The sequence below is a fragment of the Melanotaenia boesemani genome, chromosome 2 (assembly GCF_017639745.1).
Source record: "Melanotaenia boesemani isolate fMelBoe1 chromosome 2, fMelBoe1.pri, whole genome shotgun sequence".
In the NCBI taxonomy this organism is placed as follows: domain Eukaryota; kingdom Metazoa; phylum Chordata; class Actinopteri; order Atheriniformes; family Melanotaeniidae; genus Melanotaenia; species Melanotaenia boesemani.
In genome coordinates this window covers 29,764,190-29,776,512 of record NC_055683.1, presented here as the reverse complement: position 1 = coordinate 29,776,512, position 12,323 = coordinate 29,764,190, and the positions used below count along the sequence as shown (strand labels likewise).

At 38.1% G+C, this 12,323-nt stretch overlaps 1 protein-coding gene across 4 annotated transcripts in view; it reads right to left on the bottom strand.

Annotated features, from left to right (window-relative positions):
• Positions 1-5,287: 5,287 nt before the first annotated feature.
• axin1 (axin 1) overlaps positions 5,288-12,323 on the bottom strand; it is a 28,860-nt gene continuing 21,824 nt past the window's right edge. For 3 of the 4 annotated variants that reach the window (XM_041975154.1, XM_041975163.1, XM_041975147.1), the window contains 6 exons: positions 9,593-10,116; positions 9,338-9,499; positions 8,897-9,145; positions 8,668-8,775; positions 6,459-6,608; positions 5,288-6,289 (listed from right to left, as the gene is read on the bottom strand). In XM_041975154.1, the coding sequence (XP_041831088.1) occupies positions 6,163-6,289; positions 6,459-6,608; positions 8,668-8,775; positions 8,897-9,145; positions 9,338-9,499; positions 9,593-10,116 (1,320 nt within the window). In that variant the 3' untranslated portion in view covers positions 5,288-6,162. The remainder of the gene's footprint in view (positions 6,290-6,458; positions 6,609-8,667; positions 8,776-8,896; positions 9,146-9,337; positions 9,500-9,592; positions 10,117-12,323) is intronic. The other variant, XM_041975172.1, reaches the window with a different exon arrangement.

Sequence of the window (12,323 nt, the reverse complement as noted above, 5' to 3'; positions counted from 1 at the left end):
TCAAAGCCATGCTGATGTCATGCAAAAGTCAGCGTTAGACATTCAGTTACTTTATTTTTTATATTAAAAAAGGAAGTCATTTGTGTGTTCTTTAAAAAACATAACACGTTCTATAAATCAGGATAAGATAAAGATCAATAGTGATAAATAAACTGTACACTCCCTGGTTGTGTGTGTGTATTATAATCCAGAACAAAGGTATATATGTATATATATATATATATATATATGTGTGTGTGTGTGTGTGTGTTTGATTTAGTTCTTTGTTACTGAATTAGTTTTTCTGTTACCTCTCTTTGCCCCTAGATGTCCTTAGTTACCGTCATCGGCTCTGGATTACAGTGTTGCTGCTGCTCCTTTTGACTCATTACCCACCTGCATCCATTCATTCAATCACCTCTCAGTATATTAGTGTCACAAAAAAAGGAAACAGGTAAAATCATTTACCTAATATAATAATACCTAAAAACCTAATATGATCAATTATTAACCAAATATAACTAATGACAATTAATAGAAAAATCTATTATGCTACACAACTATGCTGCAACACTAAAAGTGAAAAATCCAAACACTCACTCTTGTGGACCCCCCACTATGGCCACTCTAATTTTAGGGCATATTAGTTGTAGAATCAAATTTTACAGGTTTTTTGTTCAGGGATATGGATGTGTATGCGTTCGTGTTGTTGGTGTAGCAAAATCCTCGGTCCAAGACAAATTTCTCCCAAGAGAGACTAATAAAGATACTTTGACTTTTACTTTTATATCGTTTATACCATTTGTAGAGTAAAAACAATCAATTTAAGGCTTAGCTAAATTATTTGTACACATGGAGCAGCTAAGGATTCCATATTGTACAACCACATGCTCACTTTCCCTTTGTGTTTTCTGTGCAACCTGATAAAAAAAAAAAACACTTTCTTTTATTTTAAGTATTTTGTATTTATTTTGTTTAGGATTGACATTTTAGATTAACACCCCTGTGACTCAGGGGGAAGAGCCTAGTGACGTAAGTAGCGTATACAAGCATTTTACAGAGATCTGATCGAGAGCAGAATGAAGTGATGGCATGTTGGAGCATGAAGTCATTCTTACAGGAGTGACTTAAAAACATGCAGTGCAGGTTTAAACAACAGGGTATAACGATTATATGAATAACTACCATGATGCTCTGCTTCAGTAAAGACTTTAATGTGCAAAGATTAATTCAGCTTTAAAAATAGTCTGATTTATATTTAGCCTTTTGGGCAATATCAGCTAAACAGGCAGTTTTTATTGTCTGACGTAGTGATTAATCATGACTCCATTAAGAGCCTGTGGGTTGAGAATTTGACTGGCTCACAAATAGAGGTGCATGATTAATGTAATATGGCAACAGCAGAATGTAGCCTCATTTGCTCCCTACATCCCATTTATTCAAATATCACTCTCATGTTGGAGGTGTTGTTTAGCTGGAATCAATCAATGTTAAAGCATTGCTTTTCCTAATAATCTTGGCAGGAAACTATTAATCATAAATTATTCAATTATTTCTCTGAGTCAGCAAAGTCACAGAAAGGAAGCAGTCTTTGCAAGAGTCCACTCCTCTAATCCTTTCAGATACTGAATTAATCCAGGTTTTTAAACAATAATTCCAAATGAGATTTCAAAAGAAAGCATTTTCAGATCTTTGTTTGCAGTCTGTAAACACATTGATCCCCACAGAAGAGCGCCACCTACAGTATGTTGGAAAACACTCCAGCTGAGCTCATCTCGATGTCACGTCTCCCGCTTTAGGTATATATATACCAGAACAAACCTCAGACATCTCGGTCCAGAAGAGTGCAGTCCTAGAACAGCAACGATACTGCGCAGAACCCTCAAGCTCCCAGGCCTCTGGTAGAGGACCCGAGCTTGGATGGATGCGAGACCGCCCACACACACACACACACATATATATATTAATATATATATATATATATACATATACAGCTCTTAAATAACTATTGCCAATCCGCAGCCTGAATAAGCTAAATGAGACAAGACATCTAAAGGTTATGCAAAAGTACACATCAGCTAGAACCTCCAAACTTTTCTATATCACTCTTTTTCTTTTATCAGCTTGAAATATTGAAAGTCATGCTGAATTTTTCAACTTAATACTTTTTGAATATCAGTTATCTGCTTCTGTTTACAGTTAAAAGGTTTAACCTTTCTATAAAATGTTTGGATTTGGCAGCCCATTTTAGATTAGGGCTGCAACTAATGACTATTCTGATAGTTGATTAATCATCGACTATTAAAACGACTAATCAGATTATGTCACATAATTATTAAATGGCTCTTATTTCACTTTCAGCTTTGAAATTTTGCATGGGGGTGTTATGTAAGTGCCTCCTCTTTAAATACTCAAGCTTTGCAGACGTACTTCCGTGGTACACAAGGTCCACTTTACAAATCTCACATGTATTTAATTTATTTTTTAAGTTAAATGTGAAGTTATCCCAGACTTTTGACTCCCTCTGCCGCCGTTTTGTTTCCTGGTCGGCCACCATATTTTTCCCCTGGCAGACTTTTTTGCACATGTGCAACTCTCAGCAGAGACAAGAAAACGATAGTTTCCTTTTCTTTGCGCATGTACAACTCTCTCTGTTTACCAGTGCAACTGATAAAAGGTGAAGATTTAACAAACTACACTAAGTTCAAGTGCTGGTTTATTGCATGTATTTATTGTTCTGGTACCTTTTAAAATGGTTACCATGCTAATAAGTGAACAGAAACAGGTCCAAGATACTAAATGTGATGATTGGGCTGCTGGTCGATGATGGTTTAAATTGTACATATTTACATAAATAAGGCAGAGCAACAACAAACACTGAACAGGAAAAACTTCACAAAATTAAATAAAAACAAGTCTGAAAAACACATACATAAAGCTAGTCCCTGGTATGCATGTCCCCATATTTATCTGAAAGTCAGGCTGCAGACATAATTAGCATAGCAATAAAGGCACTCTACTTTTTTTTGTACACATTTCATTGATCTTAAATAAGGGAAGTTCACTTTTGTCACTTTCACAGTAACCATCAGAAAGGAACTGATCCTCTATGTATCTAAACAATTTATGGAAACACATTTATTATTCAACATAATTATGTAAAAAAAAATGTATAATTTAGCAGGCAAATTATCAGTGAAGACAAACACACAATAAAATATATTAAACTGATTAAAGTTAGTTATCTAGAAAGCAGCAATTTCAGTTTCTGTGAAACATCCCCTTTCAATCCAGCCTTGTAAATTCCACTGGTCCTCCCTGTTATTATAAGAGGCCACACATCTCTAATGACTCATTCCTAACTCTGGGATCCAGCACAATGAGAAAGTAATTACAAATAAACAGTGACCTTGAATCGTCACGTCTTCTGGCTACTCCACTAGACTTTGTGCTGCTGATTTCTGTTCGTGGCTATTCCAGTGCAAAAAATGTCATTTACATCACCAGATAAAGACAGTAAATGCAAACTAGCTGAAAATGTTCCTGCTTCCAGTGGTAAGAAGATATAAATGTCCTGTAAGCATCATTAAGTGTTTCTTCAAAATTTTACTGATAACTAATGCATCAAAAATCTGCAACCATATATGTTTAGTCTTCCTTAAGAGACCTTCAAAGTTGTAATATTTTAATAAGTGCTGCTGTTAAATGTGAATGTCTCAGTGTAAAAGGGCTAATGTCAGAGCATCATCTACCATCTATTATTATTTTTCTTTGGTGCAAAGTGATCTATCTGACATAGATCCAATTAAATTCCTTTCAGGCACGAGAGGTAGCTGTGATAAGCTAGAGAAGGCTTCAGATTGGACATCAGCTCTTAGTACAGCCCCCCTTTCAACTCAATGACCGACTAAACACTGACTCAAGGTTTAAAGTGGAAAGTTGGGGATAAAAAAAAAAACAAACAAAAAAAAAAAAAATAAATAAAAACACAGAGATGACTAACTAATTTAACATGATAATGCCTTGCATGTGCCGTCAGTGCAAACAAATTCAGAACACAGATGCTAGTTGAACAAGTTTTGTGCTTCTCTTCTAATGGAGTAACTACCTTTCTACTTAGTAATCCAATGAAAACTAAAAGAAATTATCTTAGTGGCAGTATTTTACATCAGGTGAAAAGTTTTACATCATCAATCACAAATTGTAAAACCCGACCTCAACCTGGCTGAAATTAGATTTAAACACCACCCAATTTTATGTGATTAAACATCTAGACAAGATGTGCATCCTCTAGTTATTTGACATTTCTCTAATATCCCAAATGTGCTTCTCTCATTTAGGCAACATTATAATAAATAACTTGCATAGATTCACCAATTGTATCTTTTCTGCAGTATTATTGCATTTAGTGTCAACTGTTTACTTTGAGACCCTTCCTTTGAACTGCAACTGGACTGGATATATAAATGCTGTGGATGAATGGACATAAACATCATAAACATAAACATCAAAACTAAGATAAACAGAAACATTTGACAGAAATGCAACCCAATGAAAAACTGCCCTGTAACTTTTAAAACATAATCTATTTCCATCCATCCATTATGTATACCTCTTCGTCCAATGAAGAGTCACGGGGAAGCTGGAGCCTAACCCAGTGTTTTAGTAGATGAGAGGCAGGGTACACCCTGGACAGGTCACCAGTCCATCACAGGGCCAACACAGAGAGATACAAACAACCATTCACACTCACTCCTAGGGAGATAATCTATTTACATTTTAAAAAGGAAACAGATTTAAATAATATAGTTCTCTGTATTTCCTATATCAAGCACTTTAAATGCACGATAAACTCATAGAGCTACCAAAAGAACCACACACCATGTAGAGTGAGTCAAGTCAGCTGGACTGGGTTAAGTTTCTTGAAAATTGTTAGACTCTAAAGCCATCAGTGGTTTCAGAAGATACTTAAAGGTATAGTGCGTAAAGACAGACACAGGAAGTTGTGAATGGATGTTTTTGTCTGCGAAGTGATGACAGCACAATAGGTAACTACTTCAAAATGTGTACATGTTTACCGTCTTCTTCTATGTGCCTTTTAAGTTGTTACTTGTCCCAAATGACGCTCTAGCACCAATCAAAGCTGGTACTGCAGATTTAAGGCTCAGGCTTAATCACTTCACACAGAGTTATTTAGACACACCGTAGTAAAAATGGTGGCACAAATATGGCAGCTGCCATGTATGTGGATGCACGGCAACTAGATATAAATGGCTCATTATAAGAAAATAAAAACAGTTACTTTAGTTAAGTTTTTACATAACAATCTAAACAGTTCTTAATTATATATTAAAGTTTTCTGTCAATGTCCTTTGATGTTGTGAAATCTCTCACTATTTCCATCAGAACTGAAGAAGCTCTTCTGGATGCTTGCAAAACATCCCAGTCCAGCCGACATGATTCAACCTGTGTTGGATAATGTGACCTGGATAAATGAGGACCTTCCTAGACAGGACCACAAGCTTCATTAAAGCCCTTCTTTAAGACACAGTGGATTGCATTACTGTTCAACTGCTTCTGCTTCTCTGGTTACTCATGGCTCTGTTATTTAGAAAACCTACACCAAGAATTAGTCAGTGGTAAACATTATGACACAATGGACAAGCTGTACGAATGAATGTCACAAAAAGGAGTTCTTTTAAGTATTAAAAGCACTTTAAAGAACACAAACATTAGTCCAGAAGAAACAATCAACAAATATCAGCCCTATTAAAAAGATTTACAGGGGCAATGCTGTAATAAAATCGAAAATTTGTGTTTTAAATACTTAAATAGATATAAAATTTTGTTATCCTTTAACACAAACTGTACACATCTGGCATCAATACATATAAAAATGACAAGTGTGGTTACTTTAAAAAGGAAACCTTTTGATACATCTTTATAAAAAATATGTTGCTTTAGTAGCACTTCTGTTCTTCATCTATCTAGTAAACTTTACAATGCTACATTACACTCCAACAAATGAATGAGGTCTTTTTATTTCGGCCAATCCGCTGCAGTTCCACTCTCCATCCGTCTCTTCATCACTTTCCTCTGGTCTCCATCTGAAAACACTTCCCCGTCACCTCCACCTCCTCCTCGGCCCATCATTTGCTCACTCTTTCCTCTTTTACATCCACTTCAATCAACTTTTTCCACTTTCCCAATTATCTTCTCTTTGAAAATTGGCAAGATGGCATCATCTTCACGTACTTCTTCAAACACCACCCCACAGTCAAACTCATCACTCACCTTCTTAAAATAATACCTAGGAAAAAATCAGAGTGAAGTTTACTTAACTTGGAGAATTTATCTACATATTACATAATCTGAAACCTTTTCAGACTATAAATTTTGAAGACCATCAGCATTAAATTGCTCCAGCAAAACCCCAAATTAGCTGTGTGACAGTCTTCACATAGCACCATAAACCCCACCTGTAACTGCCTTTCTTCGTAAGCAGTTCTTTGAACTGGCCCAGTGTGACGACCCTCCCTTTGACAGACGTCCTGTACGGTATCAGCTCCTCACAGAAGTAGTACGCCACTGTAATGTTTTCACACGGCTGCTTTTTAGTGGCTTTATGTCTACAAATGAAAAACAAAGAAAACAACTTAGTACATGAAGCTCTCTTTGTCTCACCTTTTAAACTTATGTTAAAATGTTTTTCTCATAAAACAATTAAAACCTATGTACAGACATGTAATCAAAAATGTATTTATGAGGCTGTGAGAAAATCAGACAAACATCAAGTCTAAATGGACAAATGGACACAGTGAGAAATGAGGGTGAATCCAAGCAGATTTGGTTTTCTCTCTTGTTTTGAGCTTCAAACGCTGTCGGGTGTCAGTCACAGATGTATGACTGGCACCTAAATGATCAGAATAAGATTCTGGATCCAGTGGTAATCCAATATCTCCAAAGTCTGGGACCAAAGTGCAGAATCATCACAAAGTACCAGCAGAATTTGTGGAGGTAGAGAGGATGAAATGGCCTGCTTTAGGTCCAGACCACAACTAGAATGCACACTTATATTATGTGGGTGTTTTTGTGGGTGTCATCCACATGTTTGGCCCTGTTGCTCATTCCACAGAAGCATAAACCTTACAAGTTATAAATTGTTTTAGAGATGATTAATCAGGCTTTCTAACTATGTATAACATAGTTTTATTAAAGAGGAGAAATAATCAACCAAACATAATTTTTTTTTTAAATTTTTGTGCCAAGTTTATATGCAAACCTAAACATCAGCAGGGCTGAATACCATCAAGAAAAGCTGAAAACTTTCATTTTAAAGTTATTGGTTAACTAACAATTTAAAATATTTTAAGTGATTATAAGTTAAATAAGTGGTTTAGTAAAAAAATAATAATTATTTTACAATTCTAAAATGTTTATGATTTTGTTTTTTTCAGAGGCTGTGAACTGTGTCCAGGATGCGTCTGTGTCATTTACCAACATATTTAAGTGGGTGTATGTTCACACAGCATTACATCCATCTGTCTTCTCAGATGGCAGCGTGTAAGGCATGAGAAGAGATGCCCAATCACCCTTATTTGCATCACAAATCCTCCTCTGTGTCCGAGTGATAACTCAAGACACTGACTTCAAACACATTAGCTTCACACCACAGCTACCAGTGATATCATGATCTAAATTAAGGCTCTATACTTTGAATTAAAGGAATAAATACACTTAAAAATCTATTTCTAGTTTTCATCACTGAGGAGCATGCTAGTCTCCTTCCTTTCAGGGTTGACACACACACCCAAGACTTCGACAAGCACTGCTCCAAATCAATACAATGAAAAAAATAAACCTTGCTACTGTGTTGTTTTAATGTTATTTTGATTTACTGCCAAACAACACCAACCAAATTCCAGTCTTCCAGTTGTCTTTGAGATCTGAGGCTCTGCAAGGTTTGGTCAGTAACTGCAGATAACTTTCAGCCCTGATGGGAGGATTCACCCTCTGGGACTGCTGTGAAAACCTCCTTTCATCTCTCTCTAACACATTTTTCCTCCTCTCCTCCATCTGTTTAGCGCCCATCTGAGGGGGCAGTCAAGCATCAAACAGAAACACATTTCTCACAAAATATTAAAAACTGACCAGATCTTTAATGCTCCAGCTAGTCTTCCTCTGCAGGAACACAGAAAAAAAAACACTGCTACTTCCTTTGTGATCCTTTTCTTAGTTTTATTTTTTTTTTATATATAATTTTTCTGGTCCCCATGGGAGAAAAACAGCTCAAAGTCTGATCAGTTATTTATGATGGGGTGAGGAAGTAATATCCTTTTTTCCATGCCAAAAGAAACCATTGTTTTCTGATTGCCTGCTGTGTACAAAAATCAACTATTTCAGCACTGCTCAAAAGTCATAACATAAATATTTTACATTTAATGTATCCATAGCAACAATATTTTCTGCTAAACAGGCCTTGGGATAGGTGTGATGCGCTCAGTCGTGTCTTAAGTTGGACAAGAAGAATAAAACTTTCTTTCCGTCATGTATTTGTTTGGTTCTGAGTCTAACCCTACAAACAGCAAATACAGGAAACAGTGGAAAAGACAGCAGAGACAGATGTAAAGAAGTGAAGGGATGGGGGGTAATTTCTACATCACTACAGGTGGGGCACAGTGGACATACTCGGGCTCGGAGAGCTCGCTGTCTGAAACGGCGGGCACCACGTTGAGCGGAGGGAATAGTGCAGGCCTGACTGCCGTGCGACCCCTCTGGATCACCTCCATCACATACCTGAGGGACCGAACAACCCCAGTGGTTAGACACACACCGATCCAGGGAGCAGACCTGACGTGTTCCCTTTCTGGCTTAGAATGACTGCACTGATTTAAGTCCACAGATAACTGCCTCGTACCTCTGCTTGGGCTGTAAGCCTCCAGGTTTGATTTTCTCCTCTTCTAGCCGCCTGCAAACTTCCTCCAGCTGGATGAGGGGGCTGGGAGCTGGGTTCGGGGGCATGGTGGGGTCCTGGATGAAAGGGTGAGATGGCTGCACGTTGCTGCGCAGCTGAGCGCTGAGGCACGGATGCATGGCTCCTGATCTGTCCACAGAGCTGAGGCGGGATCCCTCATGGCCCGTGGTCTTCTTGGATCCGCTGACACTCCTATATGTAAAGGGGGTCATCAGTTAAACCATTCATAGGCACTCACTCTTTAATTAATCAGAAGTGTGAAAGCTGTCTTTCTAGGTAACACAACAGAAATATGACAGCAATGAAATGAGTACATGCTTGTTCTGACAATACTCGGTGTGAATATTTTTTGAAAGGTGATGTTAATTGACTGTGATCACTGACCCGAAGGGACTCCTCTTGTGTTGAACCATTTCTTTCTGTCCTTCCATCAGCCACAAAAGGATTTTCTGGTTTTTCTCCATCTCCTCTGCAGGCCCTGGCATGTCATAGGGCCGCACTTCTTCACCCTTCTTCAATGCTCTCTTACACTGTGAGCCACTTTTGCTGTTGTTTCATGGGAGAAAACGATTGATAAAGGGGGAAAAAAAACACAAGGTAGAATTAACAAGAAGAAACAAGTAAAAGGTTGCTCCATACCTGTACCCTGTATGCTCCGAGAGATTGGATCCCATGCCATCTGCATAGCTGCGAGATTTTGAGCCATAATGACTTGTCTCCATGCTCCACGGAGAACCACCATGCACACGCATGGTAGCCTCTGCCTCAACATGCTCTTTGGGCTTCCCCACGCCTGTGTAATGGATTTGGTGTTTGTGGTGGTACAGGTGGCTGGCCTCTCCTTTGAAACTGTGCCTGGTTGGATGTTTACCCTGACCTGACTCACAGATGCCTTTGACTCCTGGGAAACCATCTGGTGAGCGCGACTTAGGAGAGTGGCGGCCTGTTCCTGGAGACTGACAGCCGGGTGTCTTCATCACCCGCTGGACATGGTCATCCAAGATGCTCTCAGGGTTTTCCTCATGAGCGTCTCTGAGAAAAGGACTACTGTAGGGGATGTCAGCGTAATGAGAGTTGTAATTCTGGGAATATGCACCAGGGGGAAACCTGTGACTGGATAATGATGGAGCTGTGGCCATGTGGACTTCATCACCTTCCTCCTCCTTCATTAAAACACAAACACAAAGAATGATAAAAAAAAACAAATAAAATAAACAAGAATTGCTTTCACTAATCAGCTAATTTGAACACATTGAGGTTATTCCACCAGGTTGTATATGTTGTACTTATTCCAACCAGTAGACGGCAGATTTCCACCATATCACTGGTAGGTAGATTCTTATTCTTACTGCAGAGGTTCACAGATGAACCAGTAATACAACTGTATCAGTATGCACACAGCACATTTTTGCTCCATATCATGACAACCGATCCAGCTTCAGCTCTGACTGACTGGGACAAAATTGTGCTCTGACACAATCTGCTCCGGGGGGATTTACTGGGTGGGGTGCTGCACACATTTATAATAGGTTTTGATAAGCAGAGAGGGGAAGAGAAGGGAGTGCAGGGAAGAAAGAAAACAACACCGGACCATGGAGGTTCTGTCAAAACTGGTAATGATCAAGTTAGAATTTATTTCAGTTCACTAAGTTGAATATTTAGTGATCCAAAACCTTAACAGGAATTAAAAAGAAAACAACAACTAACTTTTAAGCACAGACTGCATGCATATTTGTCCCTTTTTAACATTTAAGCCACAGCAGAATGTTTATAAAGCAGAGCACGCAGCACTCGGCTGGGTTTTCACCTCCACAGTTTTCTCTGTCAAGTTTGAAACAATGTGGTAAACGGAGAACAAAAACATACCGAAGAAAGGCAGCAGTTAGGTCAGTTATGTTAATAATAACCTAAACCTTCACTTGTAAGCATGCCAAGTTGTTTAAGTTTGCTTCTTGTCTGTGCTCTCCATCAACTATCTGTATCAAAGAGATTCTATGTCTTTTTATAATTATATATATATATATATATATATATATATATATATATATATATATATATATATATATATATACAAACTTGCTATAGCCTACTTCTCTCTGAGATTTAGGAACTTTTAACAGATCATCTTGAACAGAGGCCTCATGTCGACCAACCAATGCAGATGACATTTTCCACACATTTTTCTGCTTGCCCCCACTTTCAAAAGACAAACATCCTACTTTGTGCAATCTGGCTTAAATGGTGGATGGAAACTTTCTCATAGCAATTTAACTCATTCTTACAATACTGTGCCAGAGTAAATGGTTGCATGTTCTCTTAACTTGTTAGCACTCAATAAAAGTCTGATTCAGACAAGCAATGACCATCCTGCTCACGAGTCTTTCTGCCAATAATTTACTTACGTCAGCCACATTCTGTTGCGCTTGTGTGTCCATATGGCCCACTGTTCACAAAAATTACATTAAGGGAAGCCATAATTTCATTCTAGGAGTGCGTGACAGAGCTGTGGCAAAACGATGTGGTACTCACATCCTCGTGAAATCAGAATGTGAACTTTTTTCCTGATAGCATTTAACATACATCCGATTGTTAGCATACTTCATATAATTTCAAAAGAGATAAAATCTAAGCTCACGTTTTGTTCTCCAGATGCCTTTTCATCCTTGCTTCCAGAGTTCTGTGATGGCATCGTCTCTCCTTTCAGAGCCAGCCACATAAATTGTCCACCTAGAGACTTAATACCTGGCTCTGTGTACTGAAGGAGATTTCAGACGTAGTAACAGTAACCTTTTCATCACCGTTCAAGAGGCATCAAACAGGCTGCTCACTGTTCCAGGCTTACGAGTGGCCGAGCGTGCAGGTGCTCCATCTGATTCAACGACAAAGCCAGACTGTTGACAGGCCAAAGACTGAATTGTCCAAATTCATGGTGCTCTTTTACACCCTAACTCAAATGGCTGGCCTCATTAATTTCATTAAGGCCAGACGGATTCAAGTCTTTTCTGTTTCTGAACATTTTTAAGCCTGATGGCCAAGTGCACACCTCGTTGTCTGGCTCGGTAACAACCTCTGCTAGCATCTACTGAAGCTCTTTAACCTGGTTTTCAATACTCCATCTACAGTCAGCCTAATAAATAATTCTTTTGTTTTTAAAACAATCAATAAGAGGATTCTTTGATACTAACATTTACATGATGATGACTTAAAACAAGATATTTAAAACTGTCACATCCCTTTTGGAAAAAAAACAGAACATTTCTTGATAAGTTTGATGTTATTTGACAAGCAATTAAAACATTTTTTTTTCTTTTTTTGACTGATATTATTTAGTTCGTGTGGCACAGATCATCATATGTGCACTACATGACCT